The sequence below is a fragment of the Amyelois transitella genome, chromosome 2 (genome assembly GCF_032362555.1).
Source record: "Amyelois transitella isolate CPQ chromosome 2, ilAmyTran1.1, whole genome shotgun sequence".
NCBI lineage: Eukaryota > Metazoa > Arthropoda > Insecta > Lepidoptera > Pyralidae > Amyelois > Amyelois transitella.
The window spans coordinates 9,242,196-9,265,748 of NC_083505.1; the positions used below are offsets into that span (position 1 = coordinate 9,242,196).

At 37.8% G+C, this 23,553-nt stretch overlaps 1 protein-coding gene across 1 annotated transcript; it reads right to left on the reverse strand.

Moving 5' to 3' along the window:
• Positions 1–18,029: 18,029 nt before the first annotated feature.
• LOC106143003 (uncharacterized) lies at positions 18,030–18,830 on the reverse strand. Its single transcript, XM_060954379.1, has one exon. The coding sequence runs from the start codon at positions 18,828–18,830 to the stop codon at positions 18,030–18,032; it is 801 nt and encodes a 266-aa protein (XP_060810362.1).
• Positions 18,831–23,553: the final 4,723 nt, after the last annotated feature.

Consider the following 23,553-nt stretch of genomic DNA (forward strand, 5'->3'; position numbering starts at 1 on the left):
GTGAAAAACGCCGCCCGCGGCTCCTGCAACTTTGTTCCTCGCTAACCATTGGGCGGAGATTGTGACGTAACTTAATTTAACATTTTTACTATTGACTAGAGGTAATATACAATTTTCACAACTTTTATTTGTTTCATATTATTCGTGTAATTTTCTTTAATTAATATTAAAATTTCAATTTCAAATCAAGCAAAATAAACATCATAGTGTTTTTATATTAACAATGCAATACCATTATATTAACATTATATACAATACCGTAGCATACATATACAGTTATATAAAGAAATACTTTATTAGTTAAAATATATTGTTCTCGATATGTCACTTTAAGTATTTCACGCCATTCGAACTCGCAAACGACTACGAAAACTTAAAATGGCGAGCCACTGCAAACGCATTCAACGGAAAATCAATAACGAAACCGCACGCAGAGCTTCCAATCGAATAAATACAGGCTGACTATCCAATAAAACACGCGAATCGTTTACAATTAAAGCTTTAAATCGGCAATAGGTGTTGCCATAAATCGAAGGAGAAAACAATCAGCGAGAGCGCGTCGCTCGCAATTAGCGCTGCGCGGCCCGATAAATTTGCATTAATGCTCTCGAAAAATCCGTACGGCAATAATTTTCACGTGCCATATGTATTGTTGGTCCCATAGAGTTGGTGGAGATTTTGCACAAAGTAGAGCACGCATATTTATTGTACACGTAAGAAAATTGAACAAACGAAATACAAAAATATTTAAGTTTAAAATCACCTAAATATTACGCCTTTGTAGGAAACACAAAAAAAACCAATGTCCTGTGCATGTATGCTCCGATGTTGGTCTGGGAGCGATTAAAGAATATAGTGTGTGCTAATTGCTTCCTTTCCGGCGGTGATTGTAACAGTCAAGCAAGTACTAAATTTGAAATTCTTCTTTTAGGCGATGTCGCTACCTGAATGTCAATTCCATCATAAAACCGTCCAGCTAAACGCAGCCTATAAGTCATGGTACTATAGCTGGGTTTACTTGGGAAGGAATAAACACGTGATATATCTGAGTGTCCTTTGTATGTTTACATTTCTTTTTATGTCCTTAAGTATTACATTAATTCAGAAAGCTCGATGTTAAAATTACTCTAAAGTTGGGTACAAAAAGTTGTTTTTCACCTGTGAACCATATGAATTTTTCGGTGTTGCCAGCCTCGCATTTCGACTTGTAAATTAAGTTGTATGCGAAACTGTAAATTTTCTGGTACAATGTAAATAAATAAAATTTTAATTCAGGATCTCGTAATCGAGTATATTCATTCAGTTCATTCAGTTATAACTGTATTGTTATAGTAATATCATATTTAAGTTATTTAAAATTATTAAATTGAGAACATGAGACATTATTTTATACGTCTTGCAGTATTCTTCACCTTTTTCGGTGGAATTGGTAATAAGTTTTGTGTTATAGTATCTCTTACTACATTACTCTCCTCCTTAATCCTTTAGTAAGATGTAAGGTCTACAACTCAAATTTACTGGTAAGAATGCTGTTGAATTTCATTCCACATTCCTTGATGAATTCTAGTAATTACATATTTATGAAAAAAGACAAAATTTTTGCTAATAGTTTTCAAACTCATCATGATATTCTTTAGCTCTGTATCTCGCGGCTCAATTCGCATTAAAAATTATGTATCGATATCCATCGATATTTCTTTAGGAATCTCTTAGTTTAGAGTTAATAGATCTCATAAACCACATATAGGTTTAATTTTAAATCCCTATATCCATCTTTGCTTTGATATGACGGCCAGAAAGCATATCAATCAGTGTTTTATAAATACATAAAACCAATATAGAACCAGATAAGGGTAGTAAGTCTACATGAAGAGTCCAGGTCCAGTTCATCAGAGCTGTCGATTCCCGCGACCGGGCGTGATTTACGAAACGCCCGCCGCCTCACTGCACTTTACACTTTTGCAGCTCGCGCACTGACGCCTATTAATTGATATTCAGTACGACACTACGGACGCGATTTCCGATAAAAAATTAAAAAATACAAACAAAACAGGTACACTGTTTTCAGCTTAGAGGGAAGACCGATTACAAATTCGTTACAACTACGCAATGTCATACGGCATGGCATGTATTAAAATGAGCTGCCTAGGTGCACTAACTTATTCGGAAGAAAATAAGCAGAGTTGACTTTTTCTTCAATTTCTTTTAAGGCGAACTTTAGGGCGATTTTTCTTTAAATGTGCATTTAAATCGCCTTACTTATGAGTATCATTAGTATAATTTAAACATTTCGTCATTGATTGAGACATAAACATTAAGATGGTAATGGGAGAACTGTGCAATTAATTTCTTTGTTTATAAAGCCAAAACTGTTCGATGGCAGAAATAAAATATCATTGTGTCATTTGAATTAGTTTGAAGCCGCCAGCAGTGAGCGTAGGTAGTGGAATCAATTTCGCATACTAATAAGCGTGTCTCCAAGTGGACTAATGAAGCACTAGAGCGGTCGATGTAAAGCTATGTCCATCAAAATATTTGAATTAAATTAAAGTTCGATTATAAACGTGCATTTGTATTTTCTTCCGTCTGTATCTTTAAATTGTTGAAAAATCGACATAAGGTTGTTTATGGAGGTTTGCTTAGTAAAAGCGTTTGTTACTCTTTTGAAAAACTTTTATTTGCCGACTGATTTGGTTAAGTGATATTGATTCTCAAAATGTGAATTAAAGTGTGTTTAGTTACTAACACACTACACCGAAAAAATTCAAACATAACATATAACCATGTTTATATCTCTTGCGGGATAGACAAAGCCGTAATCTTAAGACTGACTGAAAGGCCAAGATCATCTGTTTGATGACATAAAATCCATTAAGTCTTAAATATTTAATTTAATCTTAGGCCTGCAGTTCAGTATTGCCAAGATAGACATATTTGTTCTTTTTGTAATAAATTGCACAATTATGCTAAGAAATGTATTTATAAGTAATGTAAACGATGTTTTGTTAAATGTCACCTAACTCACAGAACAAAATTGCACATCATGTAGACTTAGCTTTATAAGGCTGTATTACATTACACGTGAAGAATAACCAGTTTGTAAGTAAACCCATCTTAGATCGATAAATAGTGTTTGAATCTATTGCAAAATGCAGAGCTCATTTTAAGTGGTCACTTTGGCAGCGTACGGTGTTTTTATGTCTTTTTAATAGAGTATTTATTCAAAGTAGCAGGTTTTATTTCTATCAATGGCGGGAGGATGGCCATAGCAGGTGTCATAGCTCGTATACTTGTGTCTTTACAAGCAAATTATCTAACAGTATGTGGTACTGATTATACGATTATATATTTGAGTAAAAACCATCGTCCAATAGATACATTTAATATGCTATCAAATTAGTTGCAAACTTAGATAAAAGAACATACTTGTGAAAGTGAAAATATTGCGAAGTTTTTATACTTAGTAATTCTATTATTTAGTTGATTATCAGAAATCGAAGTTTAAATAATTAATAGGGAAATGTCTTTCGTCTTATTTTAATAACAAAAAAAGCTTAAATAAAAGAAATAAACGCATCTTCAGAGAACGTATTATTTATTCAGTTACTATTAGATATATATATATAGCCCAATAAAATTCGATAACAATGGGCCGTAACGCATGCTGAAAAACGTCCATGTTTCAAAGTGGAGACGTTAACATCAATATTAAATAACATCTCTATTCTCAATAAAATCTAACATAAAAATTGAATAGTAGATTTTGGATCCAGGGCTGCTACTAAAGATGAAACAGCAAGATCATAATTTAGTTGGTTCTTGGTTTATTTTACTGAGTTACGTAGAGATTCTGTCATTAAGCCAAATAGCTGAACGTGGCCTATCAGTCTTTTCAAGACTGTTGGCTCTGTCTACCCCACAAGGGATAGAATTGACCATATTATGTATGTTACGTAGAGTCGAAATTTATTGTTTTGCTTTTCTGTCGTGATATATCGAATTAAATTGTTAAGAATTGCTAAAATCAGAAAGCCTTTTCAGAATTAACTTTCGAGACTACTGACGAGAAAAATATGGGAAATTTATGTAATAAAAAAATAGCTTAGTGCTTGTTAGAGTATTCCTAGTCATTATTACGAGTATTTCAGGTGTAAGCAACCCTGACACGGAGAATGAGAAGCGTATACGCCGGAAGAGATGCACCGCAGGGGTAATGCCTTAGTGCCCACTTAATATATGAAAATATTCAATTTTATAACATTCCGCAGCGATAACATCTTCCTGTCGATTTGATATTTTCGGCAGTAAGGTAATATTATCTGTGGAGCAGTGAATGGGGACTGGATCACGCTGCGCGCGCGCTGTGGGCGTCGTAACTTAGCACTTAATCATGTAAACGACAATTTATACTGGTGTCCTGGCAGCTTTGTCCAAATTTGTTAAAACATCATAGTGACCATTCTTTATTACTTAGACATATTGTACAGGCGTTACTTTAGGAAATACTGTGATTTTAGTCTTTACCTAATTCTCCGGGATGTAATTTTTTTTCCTTTATAATGCGTGACGGTGACGGTACAGTAAATGAAAATCGTGAACCCAACATTTTCCTAGTGAACAATCAAATCTGAAGAATCTTCCAGTATTTTGGTATAAACTATCGCGAGAAACAAAACATCATATTTCCTTATTGTTTGATTTTAGTGATAGAGAATGAAATAATTCAGTCGACTGGATGAGCTGGGTCAGTAAATTTGAGGGTACGGCCTCTCTGTGTCATGCTCGGAGCCCGAGACCATAAAACAGAGTTAGGTAAAAGGTTAAATTTCATACAAAATTTCTTTAAATGTAAAAACTATATCAGATACTATTCTATAAAAACCATCGTAATAGCACCATTTTAACTCAATAATGACTTGTCGATTAAAGATCTTTCTAAGTTTTTACCAACACACTTTTTCAAAGCAGATGTCCCTAAAGATTTTATGTCATGTAATTTTATAGAGAAATAGAAAAATAGTATTAATTTTTAATGGGCTCCAGAAAAAGATCTTTAAGTGTATGTAATGTACTCATGTGTCATCTGCTTAGAAAATAATGATCGTGGTTCATGAAATCTTATATTTGTGACAAATCTTACCTCATTACAAGGTTCTAAAATCATGTTACGATAACATACACACACAGAGAGAGAGAGAGAGAGAGAGTGAGAATCTTATTTATCTTTATTTATTAGTTACTTTTAGGGATTTAAAGCAAATTTATACATCAAATATACAATACAATACAAATTATCTTTATTGCCCATAAAAAATACATATGTAGAAGAACATACATTATGAATTTGTTGAGCAAAGGCGGCCTTATCGCTAACTATTCTCATCCAGCCAACCTTTGGGTAGTGAAAGGTAAAATCCTGGAATCAGGTGGGTAGCGCCCAACAGATTTTACCTAACAGATGTATAATATGTATAATAATAAAAAAACTACATACATACATAAACTATAAACTTGTACATAATATAATATTACACAAAATTAATAAATAATAAAGATGATATACATTTACCTATATAAAATAGCTTGATTAAAATGAAAATTATTATATACAAAGTTATGAAGAGAAATAGTACTTCTTCAAGATCGTTTTAAAGGTACCTATTGTTTGTGAGGTGCGTATGTTAACGGGTAAAGCAGTCCACAGACGAATGATTTGAACTGTAAAGGATTTAGAGTAGGCAGTCATATTAATAGGAGTATTGAGGCGAAGGGCAATTTTTTAGACTACGGGAAGTGTGAGTGTTATTCTGATGAAAAAAGGTGAAGCGGTCTTTAAGATACTGAGAAGTAGAAGGGATGAAAAGTATAGAAAAAAGTAGTGTGAGAATGTGATAGTTGCGACGAAGCCTGATTGGAAGCCACTTCAGTTGTGCACGGAAAGAGGAGATGTGGTCATAAGCCTTTGCGTAAGCCAAATATGAACCTGATACGGAAATTTTGAAGGCGCTCAAGTTTATTTAGTAGATCTTCAGAAAGATTGAGATAGCATAATTCAGCATAGTCAAGGACAGGAAGGAGTTAAGATTGGGCAAGTGAAGGTTTATTGCAATGGGTAAGAATTTTTTTAGCCTTGTGAGTGATCTTGCTGAAGCGAATACTTTCCTGCTAACTTCCGCCACTTGAGGGGACCATGAGAGCCGACAGTCAAAGAGAACACCTTAATTTTTGACCCTTTCGTTACAATCTATTTTTATCCCATTAAATGTAATAGGAGGCAGGGAAGACCAATCAGTATATAATAGAGAAGTAAAACAGATATTAAAATATATCTGTTTTACTTCTCTACTTTCGTCATTTTGGACACGGGCTCCGCGTGGGCGACAGTAGCGAAAATTATAACTCTTCTCTCGTATTGTGTTACGCTTACCGAGGGAATTATATGGCAACGCATATTTGTATTCAATGATAAAGTGCCACTTAAATTATGTGTTTATTTTTTACATGTTTATCACAAACATAAACATTTTGGTACTAAAAATCTTTAGGTATTTTAAATGCAAATAATATTAGTTTAAAGATCGCATAACTGTTTTCTAATGAATTGTAGAAAGTAGGTTTGGTGATGAATTATTCTTTTATCACTATTTGTGCAGATGAAAACTACTTACTTCTAGATTTCTGTAAGGCGATGTTTAAAAAATTTACTTTGTTGTCTTTGTTATTATATCATTTACAGCATAGTGACCTAATGAAGAAGATTGCTGATAGGTAATATGAAGATACCAGAATGATAATAGGCACTTTTCAGAAGTTTGTCAGGCACGTACTAGTGGCAGATCAGGTTAAGAGTACCCTTAAGCGATGAACTTTCACGAGAGAGTGATGAATGCCAAAAAGATGCAGGTAACGCAGTGGTAGCTCAATGACCAGACTCTATATTCCAAGATATGAGTTGAACAACAAAAAGCTTGTAAGTCAACGAACGACTACCTACCACGGCAGCCCATAACACAGTTCATTATTTATATTAACAGTTTAGCAGTCACTGGCCAGCTTGCCCGATCCCGACTTATAGCCGCGTGAATGTGCGTGGGCATTATTTGTACCCTTGTTAAGCGCTGAGGATATTATAAAAATGATTCCTTTATCCGTACTGTGACTTTGGTTGGGAATTGGTCGCTTAATTTATGATCATCATAAAAAAGGATTCGAAACCGTACAGGTTGGAATTTCATTCATAAGGTAGTAGAGGTCTTTGGGTCTTTATGGATGGATGTTTTCATTAATTTAACGCGGATCCGGGAATGCCACCGTGGTGTCGGGTGTCACGTGCGTGATCCGTCGTAGATAACGGCTCGTGTTGCTGCTACTGCCGTTCACCTCCCGATGGTTCACCTGGAAAGATTTACGGGGCTTTATAAAAGTAACAAATGAATTTATCTGCTACATTAAAAGAAGTTGCGATCTGCATTTTTAAAAAGGTGTAATTCGTGATCAAGTTATGGTAAGTTAATTTGAATCGAACATTCTTTAAAAGTCAATTGCGTGACTTAATTTATTGCAGCGATCAGTGTAGAATAATTCCTAGACATTCTGAAGAGCAGTCATTAGTCACAATGAATCGTGGCGCTGCAGCAATGGCCACGCACTGCAGGCAGCGCGGTACTGCGCAGCATATCATCAGATAAGGGACAATAAGTCGATATGCGCTCCAAATAAGCAGAGAGACGTATTAGTCATCGCCGTGACCGACCGCCGACCGACAGTTCACCTAATCCACTCAAAACATTCTGAGACATTTGTCGGCCCGCACCAGGGATCGGGTGATCGATACCGCGACTCGCCACAAAACGATAGATAAAAGCCGATAACTCAGAAGAAATATGACGCGAACAAAATCGGGAGATGTACGTAATAAGATAAAAGTCAAACAATGATTCGACCGCGGATTCACCGCGGCATAATTTATGTGACAACGCGTGATGGACGAGCGGCGACTTTCGGTAAACTATTTACATACGGCGGCGGTCGCGCTGTCGGATTGGGTTCTGTTGTGACAGAGGGTGGGGCTTAGTACCGAAAACAAATGTCATTGTAATTTATTAGGTTTCATTATTAAGCCTAAGACGGGACTTATGCTGAGTATACTTAGGGGCAGATAAAAAGAAATCCAATCTAATCATTCCAAGAGTTAATAGAAACTATACAAGTCTTCAGTGTTTGTCGTGCAGTAGCAGCTAGGTACTATATGACCTTTGACGTAGTACATTCTGACTAACCTGGAGGATATTCAACTACCTTTATATATTTTATACTGTATCCTTGTATTTATTATTTATTTATTATTTATTTTCCGCTTTAAAATAATTGTACACGGTTTTTTGACTTTTTTATAACTTGAATTATTTTTGTTCCATTTAAATAACTGAACTTAAAGGTACCATCCTACAAGAAGAGAGTTAACAACCAGGCTGGAGTTAACTCCCGAGGGCGATCGCTCTAATTGAATCAAGAGCTCGTGGTCTGACAATGTATGCAATTCCCAATACGACTTCTCTTTGATTCCGTTTCAACCTATGTGCTAATTTATACATAAATGATAGGTGTGTATAACAGAAAACAGTTCAAAAATTATTAACTGAAGAATGAAAGCTGAAAACTTTCAAACCCTTTTAAGTAGGTTCTTTTTTAAAGTTGTTATAACTATAGTGCGTTCAGTTGCCTCTTTTCACCAAATATATTGAAAAATGTAAAAAAGAAATATTGAGTAATCGGTAGAGTTCAAAAGTGACTAAACAATAAAAAAGAGCTCATAGTAAATTTGATTGAGAGAGATTTTTTTAACCAGTCTTAGCTCGCTGCAAAAACGTATGTTGAATGAATCGTAAGAAACGTACGCTTAAAGAAAACATATGATTCCGTACCGCTTCACGCGTGGCCCGTTTTGGTTGTGAAATGGCACAAATTGTGTCGCTTACAAAGGACGGGTGGTAGGTGAAAACGTTAGAGCGACGATCCCTGCGGAGACAGCGTCGAGGTTGCTCCGCTTTTTATCTGCGCCACGCCGCGCCCGCTCGACCGTGTAATTGGATGAGAATGGCGCGATCCCAATAGCGCGCCCTTATCTGTTCGCGGGAAATCCGCCCGCATCCCTTCCCGCTCACCCTCGTAGTAACTTAAAGAGACGTAAGATGCAACACTTCATAAATGGGCACTGTAGAATTATACGAAGGAGAGACCGAGTCAAAATAGTATCGATTAATTAAATAGAAGTAATGTGTTGAAGAATAAAATTAACCTTAACGTATGGTATCTACGAAATTCTAGCTTCTGACATCATCATCATCCTCTTCCTTGCGTTAGTCCCGGTTGCGCTCTTATACATATATTTCACCCAAGGCTATAACCACGGTACTGGATTGGGTAAGTCAGACAAGACTTTCTTCCGTACTCTAGGTATTTTATGACAGTTTCCTCACGATCCATGCTCGCTCTGGCAATAAGTTTTTAGTGAGTAATTTAAGATAACCCCTTGATGTTGTTCATTTTCACACTTCCTTCCGCGAGAACAGCTCTTTATTGCGTAATATGTAACTGTCTCATCGCCGACGGGCCTCCCGAGGGCACAGACAAACTTCGCCCCTTTTATGATGTTAATGCGATAGTCCCCGACCCTTCCTATCTGGATAATGATAATTGCTTTTTCCAAAATTATTGTTTGATGTTGTCGTTTAATGTCGTTCATAGGAGTTCCGTAAATGGACTTGTAATTTCTGAGCTGTTAATTGATTCAACACAAACAACTGTCATTATCGTTTTAGCCTGACCTAAATGGATTCTATCTACAAATATAAATTTACGATATTTTAACGTACGTATAAACCGTACTGACATATTGACACATACTGGTAGCTGAATCCAAAAACCTACTACTATTAACGAAATAAGATTTACATAATCCTCATGACGATTATTTTGTTGTTGTTTCAATGGAACGACAAGAAATAGAAAAATAAGCGTAGAGCACTCGATGTGTCGTCGTATTAGCCGGTATCAGATGGGCACTGGGCAATATGGGCATGCTCTTATCTCCACCCCTCTTTTCTTCCTGACCTGTTCATACTTACCTATTCAAGATGCTCAAAATTATCTTGATTTTGCCAGCGATACTCTGCGTATATTTCGTAACAATTTTAAGAAAATTGAGAAATACTTTTACAAGAAAATAGACAAAAAAAAATGAACTATACAAATCAAGCCTTGGTCTTGACGACTCTTGATATTGTTAGCAGTGGCTTTGCTATAGCGTTTCTGTTTTTGTGCTTTCGTGATTCAGATTTTTATACACAATAGTTTAGTTTTTCAGGTAACATAAAAACCTTAGCTTTTATTACATACATAACCGATTTCCTCATCTCTACATAAAAGACTTTTCCTATCATAAGCATCAAGTCACATAAGAAAATGATTTGATGACTTTTATATTATTTGAATGAAGTGAGCACTTTTAAAGTAAATTTTGCATAGGGAGCTAAAAGTGAGAGCTGAAGGTTGAACTTCGATTCTTCAGCAGTTAACATAGAACCTTTATCTGAATATGTACTTAGGTGTATCGGGAATGTTCTGTAGCAAGCCAGCTCGCAAACTGTCGTCATATTCCAACGGTATCAGATTGGAACTCGATAGGGCTGACAAAATACGGTTCACGTGGAAATTAGATACATACTTCACGTCTGTATTTCTTACGGGGTAGATCCAACAGTCAATTAGATAATATTTCAAATTCTTTGACTGAATTCACAAATGTTGCTGAAGAGGTTTTGTGGCCATTTGACGAAGCATGTTGCTGATACTTGGCTTTTTTCTATTTTATAATTTTTATAATTATTCTATATATTTTTTGTTGTATCCATCATTTATGACAATTTTAATAATTTTTTGGCTTTTGTTTTATTAGTCTTCTTTTTCAGGATGCAACGTCACATCTCTGCAGGGGAGCCCGGGGTTCGCTTATGACCACGATTCTAATAATGGTGGTCATAAGCGAACCCCGGGCCCTACTTACTTCATGGTAAGTACGATTTTTACATTGTCTGACTTGTACAAAATTTGCAGAGGAACCGCCTATCTGGATCATGATGACACATCCACTTGACTGACTGAGAGCATTGGTCGGCAATCAGACTATTGAAACAATTCTGTTTATTTCAACCCTATCAAAGGGCTAGCCTTTCGTTATCAACGAATATAGCGACAGTTCCACGGAAACTCATTTCAAATGTTGTATTAATAAACAGATATCTACTTGTAATACACCTGTATCCTATGTAGGGTGATAGAGATCATAGAGGTGGTAGTTTATAAAATAAAATAAATACGAAGTAGGTACTTACGTATCATAGTTTTACGCATATGGGAAATATTCATAGAGACGAAATCTAGAACAAAGACAAGGCAGCATTATCACAACAGATGCAGTTTTGAAAGCCGATTTTGGGCAGAGTAAAGTAGGACCGCTTCTGTTCTTTCTGAGGATGTCGCAGAAAAAGAAAAAGCTAAAAATACTATGCCGCTCTGTACACAATACATTCGCAGCCATGATCGCTTTTGTTCTGAGTCGGTGAGCTGCACACAACTTCTTCACTTCACTACATAGTATAAAACAAAGTCGCTATTTTAGTCTGTTTGTCTGTAGTATGCTTAAATCTTTAAAATTACGCATCGGATTTTGATGCGGTTTTTTGTATGATGGTGTTTTTGTGTTGTAGAGTGATTTTTATGTATAATTTTTTCCGAATTTTGCACCTGTGCGAAGCCGGTGCGGGTCGCTAGTCATATTATAAAAGGAAAATCCCTCTTTTTTATTTCTGTATGTAGGCGCTAATCTCGGAAAGTTGTGGACGGATTTTATTTTTGTTTGATATGTTGGAAAGAAGGTTTTCTGAGGAATTTATAAATTAATCCCATGCGAAGCCAGGGCGGGTCTCTAGTGTAATATAATTCTAAGGGGACAGCAGTGCGTGAGGTGCAGGCAAATCTGCGTTCACTTTTACTAGTGTATCAATATACTAAAGTGAGTTAGTGTAGCGCTTAGCAGCTACCTGAAAATTCACATTGAATATCATGTGAGAGGGAAACCTAATTATAACAAGCTTTATCCCTTTCATTACGTATTTTGGAACCCTATTAACTGTCTGATACTGATGTGATATTAAAAAGGATTTCGGATAATTTACAATTACTTTTTGATCAAACTCAAAACCGCAATTTAGATGAAGAGCGTTCAGTAAAAGTTGTTCCAATAATACAAAAAGTCATTTGTAAGTTCGTAGAACAATTTCGTTGGATCAAACAACACGATCTTTGTTCATCTTCACGGGATCAATACAAGAGGCATTGAGAGAGGAGTTGAGCTCTCGCCGGCAGTCTTAAATTAGGTCATGCACACACGGACTGCATGTCAGCAACTTAGTAGTAGTATATATTAATATGTAATTAGTTATTATATGGTAAAATACATACATATTTTTACTTATAAGGCATACCGTTAAGATATACCTCAACATTATTTCCTTTTTTAGTAAATTTTAATTAGGTTAGTAAATATCATACCAATATTTTGAGACATTCATTCATTGATAGGACTGTATTGTGCATCCAAAATAAAATAATTTGCAATCTTTCACAGGAATCATAATAACATTAATAATATTGTCGGTTGGCTCGTGTGTTCGAATCTCAGGGATCTGCCAAAAACGTCTTTTTTATTGTGTTCATTATTTTGAGTGAAATTGCGAGAGCATTAAGATGAGTATAGGGTGGGACTCGGCCGGCCTATTACGTCGCCTTGTAATCTGCCGGCCGCGCAGCGCTAACTTCAAACACATAACAATTTGTTAGCAAATTCTTCGACTGGTTTTGTATATGATACGTATGAATGGAGTAAACAATAAGAAGTTTTGAAGGTTTTAAACATAGGTAAAATATTTCTTTTAAAAGTTCCATATTCTGAAGTACTTATATTAAAAATATCGGATATATTTATTTCAAATGCATTTTAATAAAACGTTATCACGATGGATAAGTGCTTATTATTAGATCTATTACTTTCGTATAATCATAAAACTGCTGATATATGTAAAAAGACTACAAAATTGAAGATTATTCACAGCAATAATCCCTAATTCACCACTTATCTGTATTCGAAAAGTCCTCACCGACTTGCGAACCGGCCTGTCGGAAGGATGGGCGTAATATAAATTAAAAAGTGTATGGAATTGAAATTTCGTGATTTGCTCTAGTAACTCTCGTTTGCGTTGCGATAAAGTTATGTCAATAAACTGGCCAAGGGTTCCGTACCATCATCACATTTGTTACTTAAATATTTATTTGCTATTAATATTTTTAGTATTTGTTGTTATAGCGGCAACGGAAATACATACATAATTCATAGTTTATGAGATACAGCCTGGTAACAGACAGACGAACAGACAGATAGCGGATGCTACGTAATAGGGTCCCGTTCTTACCTTTTAAGTACGGAACCCTAAAAACAAATTATATATCATAGATGGCATTGTTAAAAAACCTACAATTTAGCTATAATAATCACATTGTGTTAATTGCAATACTGTACATAGATACATATTATATATAGCCAAATAGGTAAAAAGAGATAAGTATGAACGAAGTCTCGTGGTTAAAAATTAAAAATATGACCCACATTTGAGGGGTTTCTTCTGTGTTCTCGTATTTAGCGGGCGCGAGCAGCCAATGATCGCACCAACGCATAAACGTACCATCGGCGTCCGAGCCCTGTATTTTCCCCCTAATTTGCCCATTTTAAACCTGTGATCCAAATTAGAATTTGCATAAAATTGTTAATGACAGTTAACATAGTACCTATTCAACGTGTCAAAATTGGTTATTTAGCCGGTGAGATCGGATTCAATGAAATTGGTTTGCTAAAGTAGAAACCGGTTTACACTTATATTATATAAAATAGATTTAGACCGGTTTGAAGTTTTGTTTTAAATGGCAAAACAACTTACAGTAAAACACCTTGAGGTGATATTCTTTTCATCCGGTAAGTATATTAATTCAATTAAACAAATTAAAATATCAACAAATAAGCATCTATGAGTAAAATCAATGAAAACTAGCACCACAGGCGGTAACCTGGCAACCATAATTAGTTGCTCTAATATGGTAAAATGATGATTGTAAGTGAGTGAGAGAACTCGCCTTGTGGCGTGTCTCTGCAACCTGTAATCTCAGGCCGGTCCCCAATCACGCAGTTCTCACCCGGCCGCGTTGAAAAAATAATACCGCTGGAGATTCGTCTATAATTTGTCGGAGCCGCCAGGCCACGCGGCGGGTCTATACTTGCCCCCCACACTTCCACTTAAAATTTTGACAACTTTATGACATTATAACCCTTACAGCTACGTTACTAAACACAATATCGAGTACAATGTAAATGATACCGCTGTATTACCTAAACGAATCATAACAGCTTGTAGCGATAGATTCAAAGCTAACTTGATAGAAGGTGAAGCGCAGTCAGAGTAAGAGAAGAGGGAAATGGATATAAGATGAAATGAAAGATTTAAATTAATATTCAAGCGTATAGCAACAAACGGGCCTAGAAAACACAATAATATTGACACTTGTCAAACTGTCATTTTTTTATTTTACTTGTCCGCCGAATTTATGGCAGGACGAAAGAGTTCCGCGTATGAGTAGTGATATAGGTTGTCCGTTTATTACTAAAATATAATTTTATTTATTATTTGATGTATTTACAATTAAAACTATTAAAATTATTATGAAAATCCCTACATCAGCCCCCCCTTGAGACCGTCAAGGGCGATAATAGTCGGGGAATCTTACCTTACGACCTGATCTAGTTTTAGTATTTACTTCTCGATCAGGTGGGTTCTGATTCTCTGATTGTGGTACATGACGTGTATTGGTGTCGTGTTTGTCATGCTTTTGTGAAGTATGTTTGTGTGATGCGTGATCTGAAGGTATGTATGGAGTGGTGTCTGGGTCACACAGTATGTAGGCCGGCTTGACTCGGTCTATCGATACCGTGACTCTTTTACCCCTAACCAAGATAGTGAATACCTTATTATCTCGTTGAAGTACCTCATATGGTCCGGAATACGCAGGTTTCAAGGTGCCACCAACCGTGCAATCACGCAAAAATACATGAGTGCAAGTGGTTAAATCCTTGAAAACGAATGTTGAACGTTTTCCCCCATGATGAGAGGCTGGTGTGGGCTTCAGGCTTTGGACTATATTCCTAAGTCTTGAAGTGAACTCCGTCAAGTCTAAGGGACAGTCAGTTTCAGAATCAAAAAATTCACCTGGCAGACGCAATGGTTCGCCATACACCATTTCTGCTGAGGTAGTTCGTAAGTCATCCTTGAACGCGCTGCGGACACCCAACAATACAAGAGGGAGAGACTCGATCCAATTTGTGTTACCGTGGCAGATTATGGCAGATTTCAGCTGCCGATGGAATCTTTCCACGAGGCCATTACAGGCGGGATGATAGGCGGTTGTTCGGCGATGAGTAAATCCAGCGATGCGTGAAAGATTTCCGAATAACGCTGATTCAAACTGTCTGCCACGATCTGTCACGATATCAGCAGGGCAACCAAACCTAGAAATCCAGCCACTGAGTAAAGCTTTTGCAACTGCCTCGGCCGTAATTTCTTCTAAGGGTATTGCCTCAGGCCAACGCGTAAAACGGTCGATGGCTGTGAGACAATACTTGTAACCTTGGCATGAAGGTAATGGTCCGATCAGGTCAATATGGACGAATTTGAAGCGAGCTGAAGGAATTTTGAAGTTGCTGAGAGGAGCACTAGTATGACGCGTGATCTTAGACTGTTGGCACGCTATGCATGCTCTCACCCAGTTCCTACAGTCCTTTTTCACCTCCGGCCAAACATAACGTTCAGAGACCAATCTGGCTGTTGCCTTGGCACCAGGGTGGCTGAGACAATGTAGACTCTCGAACACCCTTCTTCGTAACAGCTTGGGAACAAACGGTCGAACCATGTCTGTGCTGGTGTCACAAAACAGCTCTGTGTTGGAACCTGGAATCTTGACTTTCTTAAGGCACAGTGAAGTCGTACCTTCTGCAAGTTGCCTAAGCTCTGGATCAGAACGTTGAGCAGCAGCCAGCTGTTCTGAATCGATTGGCTGGGAAATTTCCTCAACTCGCGAGAGGGTATCAGCTACCACGTTGTCCTTACCAGAGATGTGACGAATGTCGGTGGTAAACTGCGCAATCAGATCCAGGTGTCGGAACTGTCTTGGCGAGCAGTTTTCCTTTCGACTTTGGAAGGCAAAAGACAGGGGTTTGTGGTCGGTGTAGACCGTAAAAGTTCTAGCTTCGAGCATGTGCCTAAAATATTTTATGCTCTCATAAATAGCGAGCAATTCTCGATCGTAGGGTGAGTATTTCTGCTGGGAAGGACTCAGCCCACGAGAGAAAAATGCCAATGGCTCCCAGGATTCACCATCAGACTGTTGCTGTAACACCGAACCGATAGCTCTGTCTGACGCATCAGTAACAAGCGCCAACCTTGCGTCACACTTGGGATGAGCCAGCAAGGCGGCCTGACACAGACCTTCTTTGCAGGCTTCAAAAGCCTCAAGTGACTTACCAGTAATATGTACTGGGTGTGAACCTTTCACTGATCCTGTCAGCAGTGCGTTTAGAGGACCTTGTTGTTTAGCGGCGCCTGAAATAAACCTACGATAAAAGTTCACCATACCCAAGAAGCGGCGTAGTTCCTTTACCGTCTTTGGGACAGGGAAATTGGTGATGGCTTCGACCTTCTCAGGTAGGGGTGTCGTACCTTTACCTGAAATTCTATAGCCTAAAAAGGTTACCTCAGACGCGCCAAAGACACACTTCGCCGTGTTGACGACCATGCCGTACTGCTTGAGTCTTTCGAAGAGTTGACGAAGGTGCTCTTCGTGGGTCTTCTGATCCTTCGAGAAGACCAGAAAATCGTCTAGATATGAATAGGTAAAATCCAGGCCCCGCAGCATCTCATCAACAAATCGCTGAAACGTCTGTCCGGCATTACGAAGTCCGAACGTCATGAACGGAAATTCGTAAAGACCGAACGGCGTTGTGATCGCTGTCTTCGCTATGTCGTCTGGATTGACCGGGATCTGGTTGTAGGCCTTCACCAAATCAATGGTAGAGAAGACGGTGCAGCCTGATAAAGAGTGGGAAAAATCATGAATGTGTTTAATGGGGTATCTGTCGGGTATTGTCCGGGCATTCAGCATGCGGTAATCCCCACAAGGACGCCACCCATTGTCCTTCTTGGGCGCAAGATGAAGGGGTGAAGCCCATGCTGATTCGGAAGGCCGACAAGTACCATTCTGTAACATAGACTCGAATTCCGATTTAGCGATTTTCAGTTTATCAGGCGCAAGCCTACGGGGAGTGCAAGAGACCGGTGGCCCAGGTGTAGTGCGGATGTGATGGACAGTGTTGTGGTGCAGTGTACGATGTATTCCATGTGGGCGAGTGATTTCGGGAAATTTTGCTAGTATGTTGTGATAGACAGAGTTACCAGAAACCACCTTCACGGAAGAAATACTTTCGTTACTAAAGGCAAGCGAAGCCACGGTCGCGACCATAGTGTTACCGTCGATAAGGCGTTGATTTCGGACATCTACTATAATATTGTAATGTGATAAGAAATCCACGCCTATTATCGCCCTCGTTACGTCGGCTACAATAAAATGCCAAACAAAGTCACGACGCAGCCCTAGGTTTAGTACGCAATGATAGAAACCGTACGTATTTATGATTGACCCGTTAGCGGCACACAATTCAAAATTTGTTTTCGCACGATAATCTTTTAAAAATTTGCGAGGAAATACACACAAATCACTACCTGTATCTACTAACAATTGTAATTTCGTCCGTTTGTCCGTAACAAACAAGCGACCGGTACTTGGGCAGTCGTCGGTCGCCATTATCGACTGCCTTACGCATTTCCCGTATAGTCACACGGCTTGACACATCTTTTTGCTTTATCACCGAACTTGTAGTGATACCAGCATGTCGGGAACTTCCTGTAATTCGAGTGCGATCTTGTTGACGTAGAGCGACCACGACGACTTGAAGACTGCCTGGTTCTTGACTTTGACCGCGACATACGGTCGACCTTGTCAGCTAGCGCTTCGACTTGTCGTGTTAACGCAGCAATCTCACTCGACCCACTATCGTGTTTTGTGGAAACTCCTGCTGCTTGCAAATTCGGTGATACTGCATCCAGCACTTGATCAGCTAGCTCGGCGACCTCATCAAGTTTCATCCTAGCCTGCGACGCAATGATGGTTTGTACGCTGTTGGGTAAACGGCTGGCCCAGAGAGTTCTGAGTAAATCGTCTGGCACCTCAGAACCAGCTAATCCCCTTAACCGCCGCAGGAACTGCGATGGTTTGCGATCTCCCAATTCTTCATGATGAAGTAGTTGCTGGACCTGCTTTTCGCGGGAAGCTGACAACCTCTTTACGAGCTCCGATTTAAGCGTCTCATACTTATCTGCCGTAGCTGGCGCCTCGATGATATCTTCGACGATCTCCACGTACTGAGGTTCTAGATGCGATACTGCATAGTGGTATTTCGTCGCCTCTGACGTAACTCCAGCTAGAACAAATTGGCTTTCCAGCGAAGCAAACCAAAGCTTGGGTTTCGATGGATAAAAAGGAGGTACTCTTACGCCTACGCGATCCAACGAAAGCGGCTCTCCGGCTCCTTTGTTCTCACTCTTTGTATGCGACATCGTGTTAAAGCGGGGTCACCAATGTAGCGATAGATTCAAAGCTAACTTGATAGAAGGTGAAGCGCAGTCAGAGTAAGAGAAGAGGGAAATGGATATAAGATGAAATGAAAGATTTAAATTAATATTCAAGCGTATAGCAACAAACGGGCCTAGAAAACACAATAATATTGACACTTGTCAAACTGTCATTTTTTTATTTTACTTGTCCGCCGAATTTATGGCAGGACGAAAGAGTTCCGCGTATGAGTAGTGATATAGGTTGTCCGTTTATTACTAAAATATAATTTTATTTATTATTTGATGTATTTACAATTAAAACTATTAAAATTATTATGAAAATCCCTACAAGCTGAATCATTCCGTTCTTTTTTTGATGGACGGAAGCTTTCTAATATACCAACACTGTTATTTTCTATGAGCACTACCATTTTATCTCAGTTTTAGTAAGTTCTGACGAAATGTATAGGGTAACTGATTTTTAACTTTCTTATTCCATTATACTATTTATTAATAATACAGGTATTAAACGCATAAAAGTCACTTGGTCAATACAACATGATTCGAGACGTCCGAGAAAAATAAAACACGTTATGTGCGCTATAACTAGTTACATGTTTTGTGAAAATAAAAAGAATCTGTTAAAATGTTACACTATTGACGCCTTTGGTGACATTTATACATACCACATAACATGTCAAGTTTTGTATCTTTACCGATGGTTTCTACTCAAATCATCTCATTCACGACATGTTCTATTGTTACCGGTTTCAAAATTCTCAATGTTATGGGAAATTACGGCCAAAATGCGAGACTCCGGTAATATTTTGACATTTGAGTGACATTTGCTTTCAATAAAGAATTACGCGTAACCGACAACTGACAGGAATTCGAGCTAATGTTGTTATGCTCATTATTATCATACCAAAGCAAATTACAATGAATGTATGACTAGCACGTTTTTTTGCACTTTGTACTAATTATGTTTTTATAGATATACTTTTTATAAAAAAAAGGTTTATTCAAAAAGAAGAATTCAATAAATTTTTTACATATAATTGGAGGAACTTATTTCGGTATTGAATCACGATTTTTGGAAATGAGCATCCATTATTTTAGGGGCAGCTAACTTTTCAATCACATTTGATTTAATTGGTTCTGCAATAAAACGAACTAACATACATATTATAGTTTCATTAACACAGGTAACTAACATGATCTTATATCATACAAAATTAAAAATATCCAATCCACGAACGAGGAGTGAGCGCTTCTCAGTTGACCACACAGCTCGAGCTGTCAAAGACCATGAACGATTGCTTTTTGAAAGCTTCCCACCGAGACGAGTAGAACCAAAGTATTTACCTCGGACAATATCCATTCATGTATAAGACAAGATCGTGTTATTCTGCCAGAAAAATCGATGTTAATCTTATTGTGACGGAAAAATGGAATGGTTTTTTCTGCGATTCGTCATATTTTTTATTGTAAAAAAACTATCGACAGACAGTGGCGGTTGCGAGCCACGTTGATCGACACTCGATAAATTGAATTGACGGCTGACATTCGAGATCGATGTGCAAGACATGCAGCTGAACCGTCAATTTGTGAGGTAATATGTACAGTGCTTTAATAGGGGTTGACCCCACAGGTCGTTTTTCTTTTACGTGATCTAAATTGATTCCATCAAATTACAAAATCAATACTTACGTTTACAAAGCAAGAAGCTAAATGCTATTCCACCACCATCCACGGCAGAATGTAAAAACAATAAACAATCTTCAACAAACAACCTGCGTTTCATTACGTCGTCACCTCACACTGCTCTTGCGTTTGCTTTCGCTAATAGTGCACGCTTTCTGACTCCCTACAAAATCTCTTGAGTTTCCTTTCTGTGTTCTGTATTACTCAGCGAGACGGTTTGTCGAAACAAGATAAATAAAACGAAGTCACGTAGCATTTAATGACAGATTAGGAGTACACAGCATTGACCCTCGCGATGAGGGTGCGGGGTCACGCCGGTCTTTGTCTCAACGACGCAAAGCCGGCAGTAATTGCGGCTTCCACGCGGCCTGCCGATCCCTGCTGATCCCCCGGTTTGTTGGCGATATAGTGCCAGTTGCCACATAAAAACATTTGAGTGTCATAGATCCAGTTCAAACTTGTGCCAAAAATAAGAAGTTTATTTAATCTAAATGATTGAAAAGCCAAATAGTTAACTTGTAGATGATTAGCAAGAATTTAAATGACATAGGTCGTAGGGATAACAATAGAATGATTATGATATTAGTCGTTAACGATATTATTTGTAGAGATTACCTATCAGTTGCCAATTTTTTTAATATTTTTCTAATAACTTATATCTCAGCTTTGAAAACAGGCGGATTGAACAGAATAGATAATAATTTTGCATCGAATGTATCATTCACATACCTAGGTTCTTTTTCTAACCAAAGTAGGTATTTGTAGCTTTATTTGCTCTTTCGTCGGCTAGCATAAAGACAGGATTATCAGCGTTTCCATAGTGTTAAGACCCGTAATCCGTCACATCAGACCTGTGGCTTGATTGACATCGGGACAATGAGACATTATATGTCTGAGCTGCTTGCGCGGGGCGCAAGTATATGTCCTTGACGGTGGTCTTCAAATAAAGTACTTATCAAAACATTTTATTGTTCTTCTTACAACAGAAGATCTAACTACCTTGTTATATTTTTTTCAATATAAATGAAATAGGTAATCTTAAGGTTAGTAATCGTCCTGTTACCCACAGTTATACTTTACATTTGTAGTTCATATTACACCTTACTGCCGAGTAGTAGTAGTAGGGTATTTTCATGTTCTTAGCATTATTAATAGGTCTAAACATAAGACATTTAACACAATCAAAGTGAGTATATAATGTAAAATAATCAACCAGTATCAACGATCACTGCCTTCTCATCGGGAGCACGGTCAAGTGATCAGCGATACACAAACAATAGTTGATAAATTAACTACCAACAACCACTAAGTCTTCTACTCCGCCGTTGCGACCACGCAAGTCATGAAAGAATCTGGCCGGCATCACAAATTACAAACAAAAAGCTAGGAGCGTCCTATCTGACATCGCATCACGTCCGATCATCGGCTGATCATGATTTACAATACGCTGATAGGTGATCTCTATAACAATTGATTCTCGTTTATTGAACCTGCGTTATTTCCATGTAAATAAGCGGTTGCAACACCTGACAAGGACGTCAAAGTTGCCCGAATTCTGTTTTGTCTCAACTCATATTTCATCTTCATATTATAGGCCAATATCGTAATAGGTCAAAAAGTTTATGAGAAGTCTAATGAGCAATGATTTATGAATGTACTTACTACAGCATGTCGAATTGCACAACGCATTGTTAAATTTTTCATATTTGGTAAGTAGGTCGACAAGTAGAGTAAAATTTCAACGGCAATGGTTTTAAATACTGAGTAGTTATGACAATACAATCAAGATAAATTTAATTTAATTATATTTTGGATTTTTTTTTGTTTCCATAGCACTTGCACACTTTCTATGATTGCATTTTTAAGTAACTCCGCAATTGTTGCGTCAAAATATGAAAATACAAGTAAAAGTTCACTAGTAAGTAGGTAAAAATAACTAATAAGTGTAAATATACCGGGTGATATGCTTCTAATAAGTCATATACCAACCTGAAATATTTTTAGCTTTATTATAAAAAACTTCGAACACGATACTGATCGCATTCGAGTCTCTGCTGCTGCGTTTAGAAAGGAATTGGAAGTGAAGAAGGTAAAATACCGATCGATCACAATACAACGTACGATTGGCGGGAGATCCTCTAAGCTTAAAAGACACGCAACGGCAGGTTTAAAAATATAGAGGAAACAGATAAATAGTTTTTGTTAGCCATGCGTGTAAATTTAAATAGATCCATATATTTTTTTTTATAATATACAATTCTGTTTGCCAAAGAGAAACTAAAAGATCTCATCAAAATCAGGAGCTCAATAATATGTTAATCTTTACTTTTTTGAACGGATGTACTTATCTAGACCCTCGTTAATTATTGTACTGGCCTACATCAGGCCACCTGTCCGATTAGCATCACCTCTTTGTTGAGGTCATTCAATGACGGCGCAAGCCCAACGCACCACAAATTGAAATCTGTTTCGTTATGCCGTGTCAAGAAACTAGCTGACATAAGATACCACGGATTGGAACATGACTAATAGTTGAAACACTCCACATTCCTAAATGTTTTTATGAGAACCGCGCGTGTCTAAAACCCATCAACATGATTGTCAGTAACCATGTAGAATCATTTCACCCCAATATAGATCGGGTAACAATCAACGTCCTAATTGATTAGTAAAACAATGTGAGTTGGTGCACGAATGCTTCCTGAGTTCTTAGCATATTTAATTGAAATTAAAAGATATGTAGATAGTTACCAAATACCGAACATGAACCGAGCGGCCCTAGAGACTCCATTACAGGCAATAAAATGCCTATTATTATCGAGGGCCGAAAAGCCGATGCACGCGATGCAATTACTTGATTGGCGGTGTTCTGGCCGACTCCGAACTCTGATTGATGGTGTACATAATTAGAAAACACTTCAGCATATGTCTTCATCGGTACAATCTTAATTGCAGGCAGCACTTACCCTTTGAGTCAACCAGCACGTGCCATTCGGAGAAACACTCGCATGCTGTTATCTCG